This window comes from Crinia signifera, chromosome 6 (genome assembly GCF_055691185.1).
Source record: "Crinia signifera chromosome 6, ASM5569118v1, whole genome shotgun sequence".
NCBI classification, from domain to species: Eukaryota; Metazoa; Chordata; class Amphibia; order Anura; family Myobatrachidae; genus Crinia; species Crinia signifera.
Genome location: NC_139222.1, coordinates 167,903,430 through 167,929,072, shown reverse-complemented (window position 1 = coordinate 167,929,072; position 25,643 = coordinate 167,903,430). Strand labels below are relative to the sequence as shown.

Below are 25,643 nucleotides of genomic sequence, written 5' to 3'. Positions count from 1 at the left end.
TGCCTCCCATCACGGAGGGTCTCTCTCCTGAACACCGATTGCTGATTGGAGCTGTGGCCACGGACTTTCACTAATTGAGGAGCTAGGCTGCGAGGTGATGGAGTCCTTGGCATCATTATATCTATAGTTCCTCTGCTCATCAGTCCTTCCATCACACATGTGCCTGGCTCTCCCTGTTCATACATAGATCTGCTATCTGTGACAGTAGTGACTACATAAACCCTCTAGTCTGGAATTTGCTGTTTCTCACTGCTAAGAATCTTGCATTGGACTTTGTTTGGTCCGGTTGCTGATTTGATTATTGAATGCTTTCTAGCACCATTTCTCCTATTCCCTCCGGTGACAAGACAAAATATTATAAGCGTGGAGTACTATTTTGAGAGACGGAAGTGATTTTTAATAGAAACAGATCATTTTCCCTAAACAGGAACTGTTTGCACATCTGTACTTATAAGTTGTTTGCTTGTTTTTATATCCTTTATTACTGTTGAATGTATAAAGAGTAACTTAATAGAATTACAACGTACTAGTAAGTCTGCATCGAAGCGAAGCTTCGAAAGCTAGTCTGCTACCTTCTGTGTTTGTGCATGTGTGCTAAAGAGATGTTGTTTCACTCTCTGCCAGCAGATGGCAGTGTTTCAGAGACCCGCAGACACTAGACATATATATAGGGGTTGGGATCATTTGGTCTAAAGCATTATGGTCGACAGTCATTAGGTCGACGCCATTAGGTTGACATGGGGAAATGTCGACATGGTTCTAAGTCGAAAGGTCATTGGTTTGACATTGTCTAGGTCGACATTCAAAAGGTTGACATGGGGTTTTTCACTGTTTTTTGACCTGAATGTCAACACAGTCGACATGGACACAGTTTGACGTGCACCGCATCCCCTCGCATCGGTCGCTATGCGTCGGGTACGGTACTTACTGATTTTGCAACCCAATTGCCTAAGGAGGTGTCACAACTGCTAATACCGTACCTAGACAGTAAAATCAGTCATATATTATCTCTATTTGACCGTGCACATGTTTCTTTAGATTACAAGTCTCAGGGGGGTATTCAATGTTAGGGTCACGGCAGTCGAGCTTGCTCGACTGCCGTGACCCAGTCCCGTTCTTGGCCAGTTCGACCAAGAAAATGCAGGCAGGATGCAATGTCCCGCCTGCCGGGGAGCGAAAAGGGGGCGTGGCCGCGAGTTGCGGCCAGGAAGAGGGAAGCTGCAGCCTGTCACTTCCCGGATGTTCTCGGCAGAACAAGCCCGACAGCTAGTGATGTTGGGCTCGTTCTGCCGAGATACCCTGCTCAATGCTGTCAGGGAAGACAGCATTGAATAGGGCCCGGCGGGCATCTCCCCGACGGGAGGTGCTCGCCGGAGATTGAATATCCCCCTTAATGTCTAAATGTGCCTCCCCTGCTACAGGAAGATTTTGAGGTTGCTGATCCTATTTATGTTCGTCTCATAGAGGAACCTGTTGATCCTATAGACTTAAATCCCATAGAGGAGCTTGTTTCTGCTAAATCCACACACATTGTTGAGGTGGCCACTTCTGAATTTGCTTCTGCTTTGTACCATGGGATTAACTTTTCCAGTTTATCTTTGGGCACTATAATACCAGTTTTTCCTATGGTACCAGCCATACAGCTGAACAAAGAAATGCTATCAATGATGGCTCCATGCTGGACACACCAAGAGCCATTGAATGATATATTTATACTCCATTTGGTTTTCTATTGTTTCCAACCGTCTTTGGAAACCCTTTGGAGAGCCATTTTTCAATCTGAAGCAACTCATCCCTCCCCCCCACTGTATTTATTCTACCACCATCTACAAGTCTCTCATACCCCTTTCACATCGCAACTAATTACAGGGTGCAAGCCATTTTGACCCGGTAATTAGTGCGATGTGAAAGGGGTTACTTTGTCCCTAAAATGTGTAGAAACACGGCAATAGGAACCGGTAAGAAAGCAGAGTTCTTACTGGTTCGTTGCGACCAGTTTCCTGTTCACTCTATGGAGGAGGCAGCACTCGGAGCAGCGCCAGCTCTAAGCGCTGCCTCCTCCCCCGCCCCCCGATGACGTGCTGACTCCCCTCTGCGCCCCCGATGACGTCAGCGAAACGGCATTATTGCTGGTTGGCTGTGGGGATGTGAACATAGCAAAATTAAGGTTCGCGCCGGGACTGACCCGTTTCAAAGTGCAAACCTTTATTTTGTGATGTGAAAGCAGCAACAGGGGCAGTAACTTGAGGATAGCATATTATTGAAAAGTCAAAACCTTATCATTTTCTCCTAATAGACATACTTTGACTATGCCCTCTGAGATCTAGAATACCCACTGGTTACAAGGATGGTTTATGTGCTGTTTACAATCTGGTTTCCAATTATATTAGTACTTGTTGTGTGACTGCTGGTTATAAGAGAGCAGACTATTATTTTTATACATATATTTTCCCCACATTCTGTTTGATTTCCAACTATAGCAATTTAGCAGTTCACTCTTGGATAAGATAATGTATCTTTGTCTGACCAGATATTTTGGCACCTACTACTTACAGTACAAAGACTAGAAACTGCAATTTGGGGACCCTTCTTTCTTTTATTTTTTAAAACAATATTCATTTATATGTAAATATGATTTAAGGTCTCTGATCCCAGGTGTATTATTTATATTCAGCTACAATAGAAATGGGTGGATGACTGCTTATTGTGCTAACTACATTAATTTTTTCTGTCTACTAATGTTTTTATATTTAAGATTGCAGGCTGACTATTTATATTGTTATTTGTTACCTCATTATTTGTTACCAGGACGTGTGCTCTGTAGCTTCCACCTCCTTTTTCTAGGATTTGGAAAACTTGAAAATTGGGAGATTTGAAGCTATACATCCTTAAATCAATGTATATATGGCTAATTTAATTTATTTATTTCTGTTTTTTACTAATCATTACATGTGATATTTTCAACATGTTGTACTAGAAGAGCTATTAGTTGTATTATGTATTATTACTTTTTCTTCTACTCCGTATGTTAATTTTAGAGTGACTGTGTTATTTACGTTGGTGCAAATGCTTCAATAAAAAAAAACTTGAAAAAAAAAATCCCTGCATAATTGTTGTACGTGCAAATCTGGCACAGAGCATTGGGAGGGCGTGTTACAAAGAATCTTTTGTTTTAAGTTTGCTAATGTTTTAAATGCAAACTTTATCCTACAAATCAGTACTACAAACTAGCTGTACTCAGAAGGGGGGGATATTGGTACTTCTGCACACACTTACCTTAGGAGACACAACCTTAATCAGTTCATTCAAAAAGCGAAATTTGCCAACCTCACTGTGGAACCTTCTCCCACAGTTCTTCATGCAGGCCTCCAGAACCTACAGAACAACAGAGGACACTCTGAAAACAAAGTACAGCAACATAGCAGTACACGCAACAGAAATTTACATTGCTGCTATAATCCAGGAGGCGTGCAGCTCACATGACACATAGAATTAGGAAAGGGAGCATACAGTAGTATAAGAATCAGGCGCAAATTTGTATCTAATTAAGCTAAATAACTAGGTCGATGACTTTACAATTGATGCTGCTCCCACTGAGTAATCTGGAGTACTCAATCACAAGCTAGAAAACACATATATATATATATATATATATATATATATATATATATATATATATATATATATATATATATATATATATAATGAGAGCGCCCCATTACATAAAGAAGTGCATTTCTATATATTTGAAGCACAAAATCATGATTGGAATCACCTCTATAATAAGATAAGAGACATTTTAATTGTGTGCCTTTTTAATCAACTATAGCTTCGGTTTGTGGTTTTATATACTGTACTAATATGTTTATATATGAATGCAAAATTAAAAGGTTATTGTGCTTTATATATTGCACTCTCTCATTATATATTATACAGGTCGGGTATCCCGTATCCGAATTATTCCAAAAACCGTGTTTTTTTGGAATAATTCAAATTTTTTTTTCCCCCCTAACCCTCTTTTAATACTTACCAAGCCCTCCGGCGTCCACGGCGGGCCTTCAGCATCCTCTCCGGCGTCTCCAGCGGTCACAGGAGTGCTTTGCGCGCCTGGGAACTTGCGCAAAGCACTCCTGGGACCGCTGTAGACGCCGGAGACGGTGCTGGTGGCCTGCCGTGGACGCCGGAGGACTCCATGGACGCCGAGGGACCATCGGGGACCCACCAGGGGCAGGTAAGTATGGTTAAAAAAAAAAAATTCCAAAAACCGGAATATTCCCTTATCCGGAATGCTCGTGGTCCCGAGCATTTCGGATAAGGGATACTCAACCTGTACATATTTTCAAGAGAGGGAGCATAGAGCAGCGGTCGTCAGACGAAGTCTTGCTTATCCATCTTTTGCCCGCCACAGGTTTAGGGGGTTAGAGTTGTGTGTCATAAGGCTGTATCCCACTCTTTGGAAAAATATTATTCTACCCACACCTACAGAATTATTCTTCATGCATTCTTCTCTAGCTATGGAGGCATGTGTCTGAATGAAAAATCTCATTTACTTTATAACAGTTATTTACATTTTGTTGTTATTTCACTGAGTGCCCTCAAAATATATATAAGTAACCTTTATCTTACAGTCCCACTGCTTGTATGTACAGTATGTATGTTTGTATGTATGTATGCATGCATGCATGCCACTCTCCAGCCCATTATCCCATTGGACCCCCTCCCTCATCATTCTCCAATCTCTGTTTTATTAAATAAAGAGTTGATTGAGAAAAAAAAAAATGAACATTTGTAACATAAAATATTTAAGATAGTGTGAATTGTTCATGTTGTTCCATATACTTGAATCATTTTCCTTTTATTTAATTTGAATATTAATATATAATATATTATTATTAATATATATTAATAATAATAAATAGTCAAATATCCACTAATTAATGAAATAAACAATTATAAAAATGTTTTATCATTTAGCAGAACATCACAAATATATTGCAAAATATATTCTACCACCTCTAACTAAAGGAATACAGGCTTACACAGCTAGAGAAGAACGCATGAAGAATAATATTTTTCCAAAGAGTGGGATACAGCCTTATGACACTTTTCACCCAATTCTGATTGGTCGGGATGAGAAATCAGGAGAATAGTGTTCTAATAGGATGTGTTTAACATCGGATGCGTGGTCCGTGTGCATCAGATCGGAGTTAAGAGATCGGAACTGCTTGCAGGTCTGACCTCTGACATAGGCAGCCTCCCAGAAGTGGGGAGTGGGATCAAATGCGATATATCGTATGCAAAATTACTTTTATGTGTGTTTGTCAAGGGAGCATGGGCAGCCTGGGAGGGAGCATGGCCAGCCTGGGAGGGGAGTATGGCCTCATCTATTTTATTTCAGTGAGCATACAATTAACTTTTTGTCCCAGTCATTGTCCAACCACGTTCCTGCAATAAGGTTATCATCTATATTGCTATGACTGCTATAACCAGAATGTTCTCCAGGTATATCTTGTATCATGATCCAGAAAAACTAACAGCATATTTTCATTATAAAAGTCAGGTCTAATCATTATTGCTAAGTGGGTGTGTAAATGTTCAGCCACCAAGATGTAGACTCTATCATTTCAATCATGTTTTTCTGAAGGGATGCAGTCAAATCAGACATCAACATTTACACAAGAGACTGAGAACCACACAACTATTTCTCAAGTGCACTTTCCATTATCACAGATGACTAGCTACAATACACACACTACAGCCTGGAATCAGGTAGGGAAATGTACTCACTGTGAGTGCCTGCAGAGCTTCCCATTCTTGTGGGGACTGGATTTTATGAGCCAGCAGTCTGACAGCTATCTGTGGACTGAAGTGAACATACCGGTCAAATATACTACAATGTTGCCTTTCATTGAGCAGGTGTGAGCGATTGTGCTGTCCTTGTACTGTATATGCAGACATATCATTATGTTAACAAAGAAAGTATTCTCCAACTAGAGGAATAATTACTCTGTCCTGATGCTTTACATGTATTACATTTATGTGCTTCTAGATTTATTAAATTGCCTGGGTGCCCGAGTCGTATGTATATATATATATATAAATATATATATATATATATATATATATATATATATATATATACACACACACAGCAGAAATAAGCGGCACTCGGGTGCCGCTTATTTCTGTTGCATATTCCTTGAGGATACATCCCCTCTTGAAAGAGGGCACCGGAGCAAGTCATTTTGGCATCCACCCCCAGACCTGAGTGCCGGCCTCATCGCATTATATATATATATATATATATTAATAAGCAGTACCAATATGTAAATATATTTAGAGGGGATATTTAATCTTATTCATGCACAATGACAATGTCATAATTTAAACAGGTATGGATCATTGGGTAGACAGCAATTAAATCGACATGCATGAAGGTCGACATGACTGAAGGCCAACATTGGTTATGTCGACAGGGTCATTAGGTCAACAGTCAAAAGGTCAACATGGGGTTTTCCACTTTTTTTATCCTGAATGTCGACACAATCGACATGTACACTGAAACGTAGTGCTGCACTCACCATGCTTCGAGAACAGTGCCTCGCTACGCTCGGCACACTATTTTGTTTCCCCGCTACGCTTTAGTGGATGGTAGGGCCGAAAGGGCTTCCTCAGTGGCAGCTCGCAGCCAGAGGGCCCTGCGAGCTGCCACTGAGGAAGCCGAGATCCTTGAGGAAAGAGAGACTGCATCCACTGCTGACTCCTCTAGATATGTAGCCGCTTCTCTGATCAGGTCCACTGAGGACAGTAACTCAGACCGGCGTGTACCTGAAATGATGGCCTCCTGTAATTCGTCTGCCCAGGAGGCTATAGCCCTAGATACCCAGGCTGAGGCCATTGCCGGGCGGGCAGAGAACCCCGAAGTGATGAAAATCGCCTTTAAGCAATTCTCCAATTTTCTATCAGTGGGATCCTTTAAGGAAGCCACTGTAGGAATAGGTAACGTGGTGGTTTTTACTAACCGAGCCACGTGGGCATCCACCTGTGGGGGTGTTTCCCATTTGCTACGGTCAGCCGCATTAAAGGGGGAAAAAGATAGAAGGCGCTTGGAGACGAAGATTTTTTTGTTTGGATGAGCCCAGGCCTCAGACAAAACCCCATCCAGATCAGTGCTGGGAGGAAATGTTGCTATCTCCTTTTTCTTCTTTTTGAAAACAGGAGCATCCGATGATGCAGGCTGATCCTCCTGCACCTTTAGAGAGGAGCGAACCGCCTTAATAAGTGCATCTACCCGTGACTGAGTCATACAATCCTCTTTAGAAGAGTCTGGCTCATCATCACCATCATCATCATTGTCGTCAGTGCCAATTGCACCGTCATCCCCAGTATCTCCCCCGTCAGAGTCATCCTGCTGAGGCAGTAAAGTGGGCAAAGCCCTGCGTCTAACTGGTGCCTTCAGAATAGACTGAAGTGAGTTAGACACCTGTACTAGACCCTGTACGGAAGAAGATAAACCCTGAACCCAGGTTGGTTCTGGGGCGGGTACAGTGGGCACAGCCTGTGTTGTGGCCACCTCAGAAGCAGACGTGTGTGGCCTGACTGCAGCTAACTGTGTGGCTAAATCTCTCATTACTGTGGAGAGAGTGACTGCCCAAGCTGGCTCAGTGGACTCCTGTATAGGAGGACTGGCAGGCGAGGGAGCATCTACAGAGCAACGGTCACACAAACCTGGGTCTGTCTGCCTCTCTGAGGAGAAATTCTCCTTACAATTTCCACATGTATAAGCGTGCAGCTTGGGAGCAGTACCCTTAGAGGGTTTTGCTGTGGGCTTCCCTTTTTGTGACATATTATAAGTCACAAGCCCCCCACACAAGTCTGACAATGACAAGCTGTCTATAGAAAAACAGACAAACTGTACACTTAAGCCCTATCAAACAAGGTAGGGTTAAGAAAAAACAAGCACACAATATTACCCGCTGTATCAGCGCTAAATATAGCTTGATATCAGCGTTTTAGGGGAAAGATAAAGAAACCTGGTCCCTGGTGTAGCGGAGCAGGAGTCTGGGTGCACTTCTCCCTCTCAGCGCTGTGCCTGTAATGGCATACAGACGCTGCGGAGGCGGGGAGAAGCAGAGCTGAGCGCGGGAAGCGTGACTGACAGCTCTGTAACATGGGGGCGGAAGCTGGGGATCTGTCCGCCTCCCCCTGGAAACCCCAGTGCTCTGCGCCATCCAAGATGGCGCTCCCCAGTACAGCTAACCTGGTGGTCTAGCGGCCGCACAGAAAAGACCGGGTGCCTGCTGCCAGGACCGCCGTGGAATGCACCCCTCCCCCGGCGGTGTCGCTGCTCGGCGTCCCACTCTCTCAGAGACGGGACCCGCTTACCTCTGACTGGAAGCGGCGCCTCAGTGTGCTGTGAGGTGTCCGGTGTGTCTGGTCATGAGACTAGCGCGCCGGACCCAGTCAGGCAGGAGCAGCTGCTAGACGGCGCTGTCTCCTGAAGAAAAAATTTAAGAATAAAAATAAAGTTTGGGCACGGAGCCCTCTCCTTAGTAACCTGTGCCTAACGGCACCAAGGAACAACTGAAGCCTAGGGGGGCGTGGAGGAGGAGGAGCCTGGGCTGCACCCAAAGAAATTTAATCTCCTTGGTGCCTGTCGCTGGTGGCTCCACCCACACCCCACTGTCCCAGTGTCCACCATGAGTATGATAGAAAAAATTACATGTCCTGCAACAGCCAAACCCATTCAGATTACGCAAATAGTGGGTATGTTAGTTGAATCATGTTTAAAAATCTTTATAGGTTGAAATCACAAGAACATTCTGTTGTCTATGTATTGAGGCGAGGCAAATAAGGAAAGTGAGCTGCATATATAGATTAGTGTATACTCTGCATACCCCTCAAGCTCTTTGTTGATTTGGTCACAGAAACTGATAATGTACTCCCAGTCCTCTTGACGGTTACAAGGGTTTGTGGCTTTATCTGAAAAGAAAGTAAATAAAAGTCAATACATGGAATATATATATATATATATATATATATATATATATATATATACACACACACACACACACACACACAATGTCAGAAGGTCCGGCACTCCCCACTACTGGCTCCTGCTCTACTACTGCACCTTGACCTGGGTGCCCTCTGTTCACTGGAAGATTCCAGTGCATGTATATCTCTTGAATGAAATAGCGTCACTCCAGGTACTTGTAAAAATCCTTTACTGCGTGATGTCTACAGTGTTTCTGGCTGGAGATAGGCTCCGGCCCGAAACACTGTAGACATCACGCAGTAAAGGATTTTTACAAGTACCTGGAGTGTCGCTATTTCATTCAAGATATATATATATATATATATATATATATATATATATATATATATATATATATATATATATATATATATACACACACACATACATACATACATACAAACACTAACTACTCCTAACCTCTATGAGGTGAAGTACCATCAGTTACCACTAGAGGCCACTCAAATGACTCCTTTGTATGTGGAAAATGAAAGCAATTTTTGCAGGGGCACTGATCTGTTTCAAACTTGCTGGATAGAGAGGGATCTGTGAAGACAGCAATTGGAAATCGGAACAGATAGGGACGGGGGTGGGGTGAAGTGAAAGTAACTGATTTCGTGTTTCATGTGTCAATCATTGCCATGCTGACTTACTGCTCAAGTCAACCTTGTAACCATGTTGACCATATGTATGTCATATGTCTAACTCAACCTTTAAGCTGTTGACCTAGACAGCCTAGGTGAAACTGAGAATCGACATTCAGAAGTCCTCGCAAATGAACTGTTGTCTATAAACTCAAGCAAGGCTAGTCTGATTTTTTCGGTACTTGTGTATTTTGGCGGCGCCCCCGATGTCCGTCGTACGATGAACGGATCGCATCGTATGCCATGCACCCGATGGCATACGATGCGACGCGATTTTGACCCCCTATACGATCAAAAATCGTATAAGCACCCTAAAGGGTGCTTTTGAGCACCCTAATGGGTGCTTACAATGTTAAATGCACCCCCACGCCAACCCCCCACTATAAACGTGAACCCGAAGCGTAGCGAGCGCAGCGAGCCCGCGAGGGGCGGCGGTACGTGTCCTACGACCTTTTCATACCCCCACTATCCACGTCGGCGTGGAGTTGAGAATAGAATAGTGTGGCGAGCCACCGAGCCCGAAGCGTGGCGAGCGGACGCGGATACCTTCACAGGTAAACGCATCCCTTCGCGGGCTTCACAGGTATCCGCGTCCCCTCGCTGCGCTCGCCACACTATTCTATTCTCAACTCCATGCCGACGTGGATAGTGGGGGTATGAAAAGGTCATAGGACGCGTACCGCTGCGCTCGCCACGCTTCGGGTTCACGTTTATAGTGGGAGGGTGGCATGGGGGTGCATTTAACATTGTAAGCACCCATTAGGGTGCTTAACATTGTATAAGCACCCATTAGGGTGCTTATACAATGTTTAATCGCATGGCATCGTATGCCATGTACAATGGCATACAATTTCAAAATTGTATGCCATCGTGAACCGTCGTACGATATTGCGTCGCATCGCATACCATCGTATGCGTTATGGTATGCAATGCGATGGGCGCCGCCAAAATACACAAGTACCATTTTTTCTTTGAAAATGTTCAGGCAGTAGTGCGGAAAAGGTACTTTATCTAGTACACAAGCTGCGGTACTTGTTTCCTATCTGGGCGCCCATCGCGGGCATCGCGGGTACATCGCATGTCATTATAATGACATGCGATGCGACCGACGCGATGCCCGCGATTTTCCCATAGAGAACAATGTTAAATGGCTCAATTTACCCGCGATGACCGCGATTTACCATAGGAAACAATGTTAAATGGATCAATTTGCAAAAATTATCATAGGGAACAATGGGAAATGGGGCAAAAAAGCGTGGCGAGGGGACGCGGATACCTTCACAGTTATACGCGTCCCCTCGCGGGCTTCCCAGGTGTCCATGGCGACGCGGACACCTGGGAAGCCCGCGAAGGGACGCGTTTACCTGTGAAGGTATCCGCGTGCACTCGCCACGCTTCGGGCTCGGTGGCTCGCTGCGCTCGCCACACTATTCTATTCTCACTCCACGCCCTAGTGGATAGTAGGGCATGAAAAGGTCGGAGGACGCGTACCGCTGCGCTCGCCACGCTTCGGGTTCACGTTGATGGCGGGGTGGCGTCAAATACTTTTGGGGGGACATTTTTATGTTCAGGGGTGTTTTTGCCCCATTTCCCATTGTTCCCTATGATAATTTGGGGAAATTGATCCATTTAACATTGTTTCCTATGGTAAATCGCGGTCATCGCGGGTAAATTGAGGCATTTAACATTGTTCTCTATGGGAAAATCGCGGGCATCGCGTCTGGCACATCGCACCCGATTTTTTATCGGCCGCGATGGCCCCGATTTTACCCCCGATGCCCGCGATTAAAATCGTGGGCGCCCAGATAGGAAACAAGTACCCAAGCTGCAAAATGTATAGTGATATTGAGAAGTGACACATTTTAAATCAACAATGAGCACTTTGTAAACCAGTGAAAAATAACTCTAAAGAGTGAAGTTCTAAAGAGAGTGTGAAATAGTTATAATAAGAGTAAACACTAAAGCTGTGTACACACGGTACACTTATCGCTGGCAATATGGTCGCTGAGTGACCATATTGCCAGCGATTGGAGTGAGCACCAGCGATAAATTACCGGGTGAGTGCTCCCGTTTTCGGCCCCCTAATGGTCGCTGGTCGGAGGATTATGCTCCTCCGACCAGCGACTTCCCCTGCGCCTCTTCTCCCGGCAGTGTGTCATTTTCATCTGCGACCATCTCTGGTCGCTGATGAAAATGGGACACTGAGCAATATGATTGCTGAGCAATATATTGCCAGCGATCATATTGCCCCGTGTGTACGCACCTTTAGGGAAAAATTTACTAAGATGGGAGTTCTTTTGAAGATGGGATGTTGCCCATAGCAACCAATCAGATTCTATCTGATATCTTCTAGAAGGTGCTAAAGGTAGAATCTGAATGGTTTCTATGGGCAACATCCCATCTTCAATAGAACTCATAAAGGTCATTTATGCACTGGAGCATATGGGGATGTGTAGTATATTTCAAAGTGCCCAAAAGTATCTAATTCCTGCCTCGTGCTAATCAAATAACTGCCTTTAAGATTTCAGGGCTGGTGGGAAATATGCAAGTGCAAATAGTAAAATTACTGAAACAATTCAAGGTACAACCTACTGACATTTGAGGAGTGCACCCTTCACTAATTTCAATATTTTGTCTTTCCCTGAGAGAATAATCTAAATTAGATTATCATGAAAAAACCTTCAGTAATTTATTTTTGCCTGAAAGGACATCAGGACAGTCTTCAATGCCATGTTTGTGTTTGAATGTAAGCTCACAGTCAATGGTTTCTCTACTTTTTCTTACCTTGTATATCTTTAAAGGTGCCAACACAGAGCGATGCGCACCGTGCGTTTTGGACTAGATCACATCTAGTTCAAAACGCATGCAATGTGCTAAAGCAGCATGCGTGTTACTATATGCGATGCCATCTAGTCCAAAAGGTACATGCAGCACATACTTTTTGTACTATGCGATGTGATGTGCACAGAAGCGCACATCACAGCCTAAAACGCACTGTTTTATCATGTCTTTTGCCAAATCGTGTATAATTGCTATGTTATTTGTTTACCTTTACCGACTTTGTGCCAAATATCTGAAATTGGTTCTTCACAACTCATTGTGCGTTTGTACCTCATGCTGCTATCCTGTGTAATTGCATTAATGTATTTCTTATTATGCTAAATTGCAGTCATGCTTCAGATTATTCCAGCATGTATGTCCTTTTTATAAAATTTATTGTTCAGCGCTGCTGCATCCTATAAATATTATATAGACATTAGATGAGTTTTTCCATAAAAATGTACCAGGATAAGTGTGCCAGTCGCAATAAATGCACCCATTCTAGCCATAATATCATGATTTAGATGATTACATCTCACAAATACAAAACCATTACATATGGGTCAAATCTAGGCCAAATGAATGCTCTCCAGTGTAAACCTATCATTGCATTATGATGAAGGCACATAGTTTACACTTGCCACTGAAAAGGAGGTGGTTTAAGATCACCTTTACAGCAATTACAGGTAAACATTGAGGCAATATTACAATGAATGCATGCCAATAATGAAACGTGACACAGTTACTTTTCAGGAAACTACTGGAATTGCATAAGGGAAGCGCCCACTGCCTGACAGTCATCATTTTTACAGCTCACCCTGCTCTGCCACCCAAGGCTGCACTTACACCCTATACCATGCTGTGGTGCCATTCTAGCTTCACAAGGTCTGAGGAAAACCAATCTTCCAAAAATGGGAAGTAGGACACTGGTGATTTAATAGTGAGGGTGTGTCAGGGAACCATGAAGTCAGAAACGGGCGGCTCGTCTAGAGGCTTCTCTTACGGGGAGATGTATCATATCATGGAGAGAAATATAAAGCAGCAGCCAGTCAGCCCCGAACTGTAATTTTTCAAACACAGCCTGTAACACGGCAGTTAGGAGCCGGTTGGCTGGATGTTTATCACTGTCCACTTTATTTCTCTGCAAGGTTTGATAAATCTCGCACATATAATGACTGGGTGGGATGGGAGCAAAGAGACTAGATGAGCGGTGCAGCCAATGATCTGCATCATCCCTGCAATAGAGAGGATGCCTGGTGCCCACGCCCGGGATGTGACAGCGGGGAGGGGCGCCGGGCTGCTGTACGCATACAGGGAGGGAAATGTCGCCGGTGAGGGATGACAATTGGTGACCCGGCGGGTGTTGCTGTCACTCACTCAGCCAGGACTCCAGGGTCTCCCCGTCACTCTCCGCCATGTTGCCTGCGGAGGCCCCGCCCCAAGGCGGCGAGTGCTAGAGAGCTAGCACTGACTCTCGCGAGATTGCAGTCTCCTCTGCCTTCTGACGGAGTTTCGTGAGACAGAGACAGAGTCGGTTTCCCCAAGATGGCGGCGCCCATATGCAAGCTGTTCTCTCGGCAGATAAGGGCTGGGGTGCTGAGGTGTGTGCTTTTGTTTTAATAGAGTAGCAGCTATCAGACAGGCTGCAGCTGTATAGTAGATGGTCGGGATAAAAGTAAGTAGGGTGAACGTGAGGAGGTGATAGGTTGACCAGGGGGAAAACACCTGACGAAATGACAGGAGGAACACATTCAGGGTGCATATATTTTAGCGACCAATCCAATTAGAGCAGTAGCTCTCAACCAGTAAGGACCCCCAACAATGCACGTTTTACAGGTCTACCTACAGAATCACAGGTGAAATAATTCGCTCCATCTGTGATCTTGAATATTTTGTGCACCTGTACACCTTCCGGGTGAACTGGAAAACGTGCACTGTTGTGGGATCCTGAGGACCAAGGTTGAGAACCACTGAGTTAGAGGCATTTGGGTCCTGTCAGCCATTCTCACAGCGAACGCACACTGGGAATTCCATTGCAATCAAGTTACAAACTTTCATCGCTTTTTCTAGATGAAATGCATACATCCCAACATGACCCCCATTCATTGCTCTGTTCCCGGGCTTCCCTGTTAATGTGTGATTGCTGTCACCTGTGGTGAAACACCTGTCTGATCAATTAATTTGTTTAAATCAGGTGATGCAATCATAAATTAAGATGGAAGCCCTCCTGGAATGGGTCATGTTGGGAGGTATGGAAATGTGCGTTTTTGAAGCTGCGGAAGAGCTTGTAGGTAAATGTTTATATTGGTTAAAAATGTTGGGACACAGAACCTATGGTGCACCCATTTTAATAAATAATATAGACGGGTTTAAATAGCATAATTTGTCAAATAAAGACATGTCCTTCGTCAGGTGAATATCTCGAAATCTCAATAATGAGTACATGGAGGTGTGTTGATTGGAAAGGTGTTTTATATTTTGCAGTTGAGAGGTAAAAGTGTATTTTCTACTTTGGTACTTGTGTATTATCACGGCGCCCATCGTATCACATACCACTAATTAAGGTATGCGATGAGAGCCGATTTCAGACAATTTTAACATCGCGTCCCATCGCATGCCATTATAAAGGCATGTGGACGTGATCATGCCCGATTTGGGGTTATTCCCATGTTAAATGCCCCCCCCAGACCCGATTTTTAATTGTATCCCCACCCTGATGGGTAATGAGTATGTTAAATCCCCCCCATTGTTAACGCCACCCCACTATCAACGCCAACCCGAAGCGTGGTGAGCGCAGCGGTACACGTTCTCCGACCTTTTCATACCCCCACTATCCACGTCGGCGTGGAGTTGATTTTATATAGTGTGGCAAGCGCAGCGAGCGGACGTGGATTACTTAACATGTATTCCGCGTCCCCTCCCGAAATACGAGCCCGAAGCGTGGCGAGCGCTTGCCACACTATATAAAATAAACTCCACACCGACGTGGATAGTGGGGGTAAGAAAAGGACGGAGGACGCGTACCGCCGCCCCTCGCAACTGACAATCAAAAAATTGTTCCCAAACACTTGAAAACAGACATAATAACAATTATCAAAGCATATTTTTTTTTCTGTTTTCCTGCACTTGGGTGGAAATTTTTGATTGTCATATGCTCCCATACATTTCCAGGTTTTTGTTCCCACCAGAAAAATCAAACAGAAAATCTGTACGTGTGTACGCACCTTGAGAGAAACACGTCTAGTTAGACGCCTAAAGATAGTTGACCACGACTAGATTGATAGTAATGGAAGTTAGAGGCAAGAGTTAGATCCACTGGAGCATGGTCGACGGTCACATGGTCGACATGAGTTTGTCACATTATTTTTGTGTGCAGGTCAACTTGGTTTATACCTCACTTTCCAAGTGGACATAGAGTTAGATTATAATAGTGTGGCAAGCATGGTGAGGCACTGTGCACGAAGCATGGTGAGCGGACATTGTGCCACCAAAAACGTGAAAACTGCATGTCAGCCACGTGACCGCTGATCTAACGCTTGCACCTAACTTTCGTTACTATAGATCTAGAGTCGGTTGACTATTTAGGCATCTAATTACACAAGTTTGTCTAAGGGTGTTCAATGATAGCTTGGTAGATCTTGACAGGGTCAATCCGCTATACCACAAGTTCTCAAACTCGGTCCTCCAGGTCTCAACACAGAATCAAGTTAAATAATTAGTTCCACCTGTGGATATGTCAGTGAATAATGAGTGCACCTGTCGGGTGACCTGGAAAACGTGAACTGTGTGGACTCCTGAGTATCGAGTTTGAGAACCACTGCGCTATACCATAACCCTGATTTTTGAAAAGCAGAGAGCGACACCCAAGGCAGGAGAGAGGAACTGCATGTGTTTTGAAACATGCAGGGTGCTATAGTGAACACTAAATATCCATGCTCCAGGGATATAATGGCCAAATCAGTTGAGCTTCTATTATTGACAGGCACAATAACGGATATCCCACTCAGGGTTTGGTTTTTGTAGGGGGAGCTTTGCAGAGAGTGTAGAGAGAAGGCAGCTATGCTCTACGGGCGATATCCATTTAGTTACAGTAAAGTCTCTCAGCTAATGGTGTTGCCCAGGGTTATCCAATAAGCCTTGATAACCCAAAATGTATCACCTATTATGCTCAGGCACCCAAAACATAATCCCAGATAAGCAGCTCGTGAGTCAATGAGAACACATTGGTCTGGGAAGTTATCTCAGATCCTAGTGTTCCCGCTAGGCTGTTTTAGCAGGGCACTGAGCCCTGCCCCTCTAGCAGCGCCCCGCTAAAACAGCCTGGTGCCGTCCGATGGTTTGCACGGGGAAGCCCAGCGCCACCGTAGACGGCAATGACCAGCGCTTCCCCGGCAGCTCAGCAACTTCGACTGGGCCGGGCCCACCCCCTTTAGTGACAGCGTCTCCCGGCACCGCCCCTTTTCATGATGTTGCAGCCCGGGCACGCCCCTTTTGTGACGTCGGTGGCCAGGGACCGCCCACAACTGTGACGTTGGCGGGCCTGGTCTGCCCCCATTGCGCTTGCCCCGTGCAGCGGCGCCCTGCCCCCCAAAATTCCTAGAGGGAACACTAGGATCCCATGTTTTATTGCCTATAAAAAAAAGGCCCTAATTGTATTGGCCAATAATGTTCAGTCATATATTCAAGCTTCCCTTTTTTTATTTATTTTTTAGGACCAAAAAAAGCATCAGCACTAATTGGATGCCCTTTTATGTTTCACGTCTCACTGTGCATTGCTGGACACAAATATCAGAAACTGTATTTACAAATTAATAATTTAGAATTGTTACTCGAGTTCAAATCAATACGGAATTCAGCATTTTGATTACTGCAACCATCTTCCTCACCAAATGCACTACATCAACCTTCCCTCTCCTACAATGACTTCACTGGCTTCCCTTCCCTTTCAGAATCCAACTCAAGTTTCTCACACTCATTTACAAAGCTCTCACCCATTCTTATCCCATATAAATCGCTGACCTCCTCTCCCTTTACACTCCCACCCATTCTTTTTGCACCACTAATGTATGCTGCCCCTCTTGCCTACTGAATACTTCCTCCAATTCCTGCCTCCAAGATTTTTCACCTTCTGAATTCTCTACATCTCCCCCTCATACTCTTTACAAAACTTCAAACAGGCTTTCAAGAAGCACTTCTTCACCAGACCCAGACAAACCTCATCCTTACCCACTGTTTCATGCTCACTGTCTACCCCATCTGTGTCAAATCTGTCTGCCCCTTTCCTTTAGAATGTAAGCTTGCACAAGCAGGGCCCACTTTCCTCATGCTTTTCCCTCTTACTTACAGTATACCATCTTCGATGTTACCAAATCCTGCAGGGTTTTCTTCCCCCCTGATACATATTTCAGTGTTGCTTGTTGCAACTGTACTGTAAGTCACTGTTTCCTGTTTTTTGCTTATTTGTTTATGTCCTCTGTAATTGGACACTGCAGATTCCTTGTTGCGCCAGATAAATAAATGCTAATAATAATAAAATTATACTGCTCCAATTACCATTTGGGACTTGAAATTAATAGTTGATATTATGCTTTTATGCAGTTTGATCCCAGTGCGGTGGAGCAGGTATAACCCATCATACCTGGACCCAGTCACAGATAAAGAAAAGTACAAACGTCCTTTGGAGGAACTAAGTAAAGAAGAACAGGAAGAATGGGAACTTAAACTCATCAGACCAATCAAGGCATGTCCATCCAATCTAACAAGCTCTGTCTTCTATGACCAACTTATCAGGTATTTGCTGAAAGCAGAGAGATTTGACATTGAGGTACTATTATTACCCTTTCACATCACACGGATAACCCAGGTAATTGCTGGGTTGCAGCCTGGTCAGCCCGTGTCGAGGTGCGGTGTGAAAGCACCATACTGAATAACCTGGGTTGACCAACCTGGCAGTTCGATTTGGGTTATAAGAAGGATTAAACCCAGTTTGCGCTCTGTTTAATAGACGGCCCGGGTTTAAATTGAAAGTCCTGGAGCCGTGATCGAGATCCCAGGTCCAACCCGGCATAGCGATGTGAAAGGGGGATTAGATATACTATAATATATAGTTTTACTAACCAATGCAGAAAGTTAAATAAGTTAGATTTATAACAAAAAGCAGCAAAATTGCGCCAACATCTCTTTTACAATATCAGAAGACCATTATTAATCTATTCCCCTGTGGTTTTGGAGTTGATTCTGTTGGTGTCTGTTCTGGCCATTATGGAGTTTGATATCAATGCGTAATTCGCAATGACACTAACACCCAATGTGGTTAATTTAATTTGTTTTAGTTTGTTCAATGTGAATTTGTTCTTACATATACACTTTCAGAATTACCTTGAGTGTTTTGCATAGCGAACATAACCATTCCAAAGTAATTTTCAGTCATTTGTCCCCTCTATTGCTGTCGGTACAAGAAAGAATGTCATTGTTTTCCTCAGGCAGGTTTTATTGCATATTACAATTCTAATTTTTGTTTTTCTATACATATTAGCAAATTCACCAGCATGATGATGAAAGGTGGTGACAAGATTCTGTCTCGAACTATTATGAATAAGGTTAGTCTTACTTCTTAAACATGCGCTGCACTCATGTCTTGCTGTGTGACTCATAATGTAGTTTAGTATTATTTGAAGTCTATTTGTTCTGTGTTAACCATTTAGCATTCCCTTACTCTCCGTATGGTAACCAAATTTCCCTCCCAAATATAATATTTCTCAGATACTGACCCCATCATTGGAACAATCTCCCCCATTCTATCACACTACCACCCAGCCTGCATAACTTAAACACGAGCTAAAACACACCAGTCTATAAAAACATATTGCCTCGTAACCTTCCTTCCTTCTGCCTTTGCTTTCGCTTCACAAGCTGTGCAATATTTGGAACCATCCCTTAGCGCTGGAGTTGGGAATAGAGACAGTGGGGCAGATGTATCATAGCAGCGCTTATCGCGCCGCTATGATACTTCCTGCTTCGCCTCAATAGCGAGGCGAAGCAGGAAGGGACATCGACAAGATGTATTAACATCTTGTGTGCCGACGCGGGGGAGCGTTAACTCCCCCTTTCGGCGATGTCCCTTTCTGGAGATAGCGCATCAGTTAATACTGATGCGCTATCTCCTGTCCCCCGGCCGGCCGCACTGGGCATGCGCGAGATCTCGCAAAAACCGCAAGATCTCCAGCGCAGCCCAAGCCAGACGCAGGGCTAGCGTTGTCCCCATAGTGGGGGATAGGACAACGCTAGCCCTGAGCTGGCGAAGCGGCCGGGGCGAATTAACGCCTTGAAGGCTGTTAATACATCGCCCCGGCCGTTAATCCCTGGGGGGGATTGCAGGGACAGCCCCGCCGAGCGTAACTCGGCGGGCTGTCACTAGCGCACGTTAGGTGCGCTAGTAATACATTAGGGACAGACGTAATCCCCCCCCAGTTAACCAGCGTTAAGTGCATTTTTGCACTTAACGCTGGTTAATACATCTGCCCCAGTGGGAGCTGCAGCACCTGCTCCTTCCATGGGCCATGAGTCTGCACTAGAGATAAACAGCTCGGATTTACTTGGTTCTTATCACAAAATCAGCGCAAGTTCAGATTTTTCCAATCGGTTATCGGCTGTCACGTTTTGGATAGCCAATAAGATCTTGCATCATGTGTTGCACAGTACACCATGCGACCATTGTGAGATACAAACACACACAATCTGCACCCAATCGAAGCACATGAGCGGCGGAGTGCGCATTGAATCAGAATTGTTGTGAAAATAGGTACAATTCTGCGCTTTTTCTATAACATCGGTCGTAGAACGCATCGAAATAGCGGGATTGGAGGACAAATTGTCCTGCTGTGTAGGGGTTCTAACTCTGTAATTGTGTTGAGAGTTATAATGGTATTTGTTTTTAGTCTTACTGCTTAATATATTATTTTATGCCTTATTTCCGGCACTGTGGGCCACTTCTGGCACTTTCATAAATAAAGCTTAATTACTTCTTAGTTTAGGAAAAGACATACAACTTTCCCTTTTCAGTAATAACATATTACTATATTATTCCACCTGCACAAAATGTTAACATATTGGTTCTACATGCCTCCATACATCTTCGTATGTGGCCATTTTTTCATATAGTTCTATAAATAGAACATGCATATTATAAACAACAGACATCACCATGCAAGAACATAAAGGGACATGTATGTTTTAAGTGAACAGTAATGTGAGGAAAAGATAAAACAAAAGTTAAACTTATTTGAACTAGGAAGTTATTTTTCACTCCATAGGCTCAGCCTAATATTTATCATAAAACAAAGAGTATTTGCCACAATATTTTCACTGTAAATCACCACCACTGGGCATCTGAATGCTTCTTGTGAATACCTTGTACAAGTCTGTACATGCTGCCCTTATGGTATGGGTGCCGGTAGACGGCCCGACAGTCATTATTCCGACGGTCAGTACTCCGACATTGGAATCCCAACTGTCTAAATCAGGGGTGGCCAAACCTGTCCTCCAGATCTACCAACAGTTCATGTGTTTCAGGCAGCCTGTGGATGTATAGTAGGAATGAATGCAGCATGTTTGAAAATGTGACCGTTAGTAATGACTACAGCTGTGCAGCAGCTAGATGATATGGAAAATGTGGACCGTTGGTAGATTTCGAGGACCGGTTCCACCACCCCATGTCTAAATGACCGACAGTCGGGATCCTGACTGACAGGGACGCCTCTCCCTCGTGGGGGGTCAAAGACCCACATAGAGGGAGAATAGAACCTGTGGCAAGTGCAGCAAGCATTCAGTGCGCTCGCCCCCGTTGAAATACCAGCGGTCAGGATTCAGATGTTGGTATACATAGCTTCAGAATCCCGACTGTCGGCCCGCCATACAATCCTCTTATGGCATACCCCCCCAGACACACACAATTGGGGTCCTACACTGTTTATGCTTTTGAACTCCCCATATGCCTTCCTCACATGGCAGTAGACCAGCCCATATACCCTACACCTACACCCTGGAAAGTCACCCCCCTATTTTACCTACTGATAATGCTTGCTCTCAAAATAGCCAACAGGTGCAATGCTGGGCAAGCAGCAGTTGGGACAGTGCATTGGGTGTGGGTCAGGTGGCAGCTTGGGCTGTGCTGGGAGAGAAAGTATCAGTAAGCCCTGTACACACGGGGCGGTTTTAGCCAGTATCGCTGAGCGACCATATCGCCCGTGTGTTGTGGGCGATAAATCGTTAGCACACTCCCACAGCCAGCCCTTAGTGGTCGCAGGGGCAGGCTCCTTAAATTATGGCTACAAATCGCTGGTTGCTGCTTTACAATGTTCTGTTCACCAACGACCAGCGATTTCTAGTACAATAGAGGTTAAAAAAAATATATATATATATATATATATATATATATATATATATATATATATATATATATATATATATATATATATATATATATATATATATATATATATATATTTTATTATTTTTAAGACAGAATAGCTTGCAATTTTCAGCCAAAATCGCTGGTTGCTGATGTAAACGGTACTCTGAGCAGTATGGTCGCTGAACAATATATTGCTGAGAGATATTAAGCCAAAATTGCTCAGCGACCATATTACACAGTGGGCAAGGGTATGCAGCAGTATTGGGGGCAAGGGGGCAGTTAGGAGCTGATTGTACTGGGAGCAATGCAAGGGGAAGGGTATCCCAGACACTCTGTTATTGAACCCTTCATTCAAATATTGACAGACCAGTGTAGCATTACCCCAATATTGCCAAGACAGGTGATATCCCAATATAGTTTGACCAGAATAAAGGGTAGAGCAGGCCATTGATACCCCAATATTGTTAGACCAGGAGTCATGTGATATGCACCACAATATTGTCAGACCATGGGCAGGTGACCAGTACCCCAGTATTGCTAGACTAGGGGAAGATCATAGGTACTTTAGCATTGTCACATGATAACCAAGCCCCAGGATACAATGCTAGTCTACACCCTTTAAGATTATCTCCTCCATGTCCTTGTCGAAGACCTCCAGCAATAGTACACAAGTGCAATTCCTGGGGATTGTGGCTATGGGATGTGCGTATGCTTGACGCTGTGTGTATAATGGGGACCTTGTGAGTGTGGGGAGAGTATGATGGGCACTGTCCTATGCCCAACCACTGTTAGTAGCTTACTTGCATGAATCCTCCAGGGTAGGGGATGCCACTGAAGTGAAGTCCATTCACACGATGATGCCTCTTCACAGCTCCGTTGTGGTGGTGAATCACAATACGTCATGTAGCAGTGTATCCAGGAGTGAACAGTGCCTATGCTTGGCTGCTCCTCCACTCCTATGGTCCTCAGCTATTGGGTACCAACCGCTCATTTTAGAGTGAAATATGTACTATAGCATGTGTATGTGATCGGGTTGGGATCATTTGGTCTATTGCATTATGGTAGAAAGTCATTAGGTCGACATGCTAAAAGGTCGACATGATTCTAGGTCAACATGGGAAAAGGTCGACATGATTCTAGGTCGAAAGGTCATTAGTTCGACAGGTCATTAGTTCGACAAGGTCATTAGTTCGACATTGTCTATGTCGACATTCACAAGGTCGACATGGGGTTTTTCAGTTTTTTTACCTGAATGTCAACACAGTCGACATGGACACAATTTAAAGTGCACTGCATCCCCTCTCATCGCTCGCTGCGCTCGCGATGCGTCGGGCACGGTGCCTCGCTACGCTCGGCACACTATTTTATTCTCCCACCACGCCCTAGTGGATGGTAGGGCATGAAATACCGCCTGTCGGCACATGTTGGCTCAAAAAACAGTGAAAAACTCCATGTCGACCTTGTGAATGTCGACATAGACAATGTCGAACTAATGACCTTTTCGAACTAATGACCTGTCGAACTAATGACCTTTCGACCTTTTCCCATGTCGACATTTTCCCATGTCGACCTAGAGTCATGTCGACCTTTTAGCATGTCGACCTAATGGATTCGACCTAATGACTTTCTACCATAATGCAGTAGACCAAATGACCGCATCCCATGTGATCACTACCTTGAATTCCTGGATTAGAAATACAAATTTCCACAAGCCAAGGGCGAGATCAAGCTGTGAGAGAAGAAAGTTGCGATGCCATTGGCGTGGTTTTCATGCTATTACAACTTGTGGCTAATTCAGTTACAGTCTGCTATAACCTTATCTTATAGGCTTTCATCTAGGAGTTTAAGATATGCATATTATTTTATTACCCTTGCACCTGGAAGAAGCTAGGTGCCTCAGAGTCATGTATTGCTTCCATTCGCTGGTATCATTAACACCCCCTCACTGCCCTCAGTCTAAAGACCGCCCTCTCCTTCCCATGTCCCACCTCTATCTATAGAGATCTGCAAAGGAGAGATACATCTCACTATGTATACAGACTGAGGCCTGCTCCATGCACAGTAAAGAAAAGTGTATCAAGGCTTCTCAGTCAGACATGCATCCAGCTCTATATGAACCCCTAGGTGTGGAAAAGTTTAATAATGATGGACAAAGTTAAATTCTTTTTACATAAGTTTTAAATGGAGAGACTATTTTGTGTGACTTTTTAAAATGACAGAAAACCAAAGTGCTATTTCTGAAAATAAATCCTTGTAGAATTAGGTGCTGTAATGGCAACCACACAGCAAGCAATATCTTGGAATTGAAGTAGATGAACCTTTTCTGCATTCATTGTTTTTCATAAGTTTCCCTGTTTGTTTTGTCTGCCACAAACCTTGTCCATATTATGTTTTATATTAAGTATCGGTTACATCTCAGTGGCAACAATGAGCCCATCTTTGTAATGAACAATATTCTTGTTTTATATTTGACACATTCTTCTTCTTTTTAGACTTTAGAAAAAATAAAAAGAACACAGTTGGAGAAATATTACCTGTCCAGCCCGGAGGAGAGAGACAATATTGAGTGCAACCCATACACCATTTTTCATCAAGCTGTGAATAACTGTAAACCCATTATTGGTCTCACCACTATCACAAGAGGAGGCAAATCCTATCAGGTATTTACTGCAGCATCTCTGGTCTTCTCACTTGTCTTTTACCTGATAAACTAAACATCTTGTTTCCATTGCAGGTGCCCACACCACTGACTGAGACCAAACGTCAGTTTATGGCCTTGAAGTGGATAATGACAGAAAGTAGAGAAAACAAAGATCGACGGACCTTTATGTATGAGAAGCTTGCAGCTGTACTGTTGGAATCTTTTTACGGAGAGGGAAATGTTATTAAAAAGAAGCATGATCTACATAAAATGGCAGAATCAAATCGGGCCTTTGCTCACTTCCGCTGGTGGTAGCTGTGTTACCTGAGGCGTCACCTTTTCTCACATCTGACTGATAATATCTGCCTTGATACCTGTATATACAATTTCTATAATCTTCCGGCCACCAAACTGTTGTCTATGTTCTCTTTGACAAAAATATATACATTTCAAACGTGACACATTCATTGGTTTCAGAACATTTTAAAATAGTACAAATTAGCATTTTTTGTTTGCATATTTACTGACGTGGCTTTGCACTCAGATTTATATAATGGTTGTGCCACTATAGTTAAAGCCACTATTCTTCGCTTCTTGTATTCATCAAATGTGAGACCTTATACCCCTCTGGTGTTTAAAATGCATTTTTAAACATGTTGCGAATTAGCACTACTGCTACTTTGGTCATTGTTTTGCCTTGCAATGACACTCAACATTGAAAAGGGTCAGGTTAATTTTCAAACACGTTAAGATCCAATTTTTATATATGCGTGACTGTACTTTTCTTGATGCAGAATCTGTGAAAGGAGGACTTGGAAATGCTGTATCCTACTATAGGTATATAGCTATACTTAAGAGTGAATTCCTATTATCTGACATACTGAGGTGTTTAAATCAGTAAGGACGAAAGACAGAGCAGGCACTTTTTGTTGGGGGCACGCTTAGTTACAGATAAAAAAATACTAGGTTTATTAAATCATGTTAAAAAAAATGGAAGTGTAGTTCCATATCACGATATGAGGACATAGTGATACTCAGATTTACTCAATTGAGCACTGTTAATTAGTATCAGGTGTTAATCTAGAGAAG

The 25,643-nt window shown here is 43.7% G+C and overlaps 2 protein-coding genes across 2 annotated transcripts in view; one reads left to right on the top strand and one right to left on the bottom strand.

Annotated features, from left to right (window-relative positions):
• Nucleotides 1-14,032, bottom strand: part of GGA3 (golgi associated, gamma adaptin ear containing, ARF binding protein 3) — a 36,927-nt gene extending 22,895 nt beyond the window's left edge. The window contains exons 1-4 of the mRNA XM_083148033.1: nt 13,879-14,032; nt 8,898-8,982; nt 5,788-5,863; nt 3,277-3,375 (exon numbers count right to left, since the gene is read on the bottom strand). Coding sequence (XP_083004159.1) covers nt 3,277-3,375; nt 5,788-5,863; nt 8,898-8,982; nt 13,879-13,918 — 300 coding nt within the window. The 5' untranslated portion in view covers nt 13,919-14,032. The remainder of the gene's footprint in view (nt 1-3,276; nt 3,376-5,787; nt 5,864-8,897; nt 8,983-13,878) is intronic.
• MRPS7 (mitochondrial ribosomal protein S7) lies at nt 13,949-25,300 on the top strand. Its single transcript, XM_083148034.1, has 5 exons — nt 13,949-14,102; nt 18,100-18,291; nt 19,037-19,100; nt 24,406-24,573; nt 24,648-25,300. The coding sequence occupies exons 1-5, from the start codon at nt 14,047-14,049 to the stop codon at nt 24,867-24,869; spliced, it is 702 nt and encodes a 233-aa protein (XP_083004160.1). The 5' UTR covers nt 13,949-14,046; the 3' UTR covers nt 24,870-25,300.
• Nucleotides 25,301-25,643: the final 343 nt, after the last annotated feature.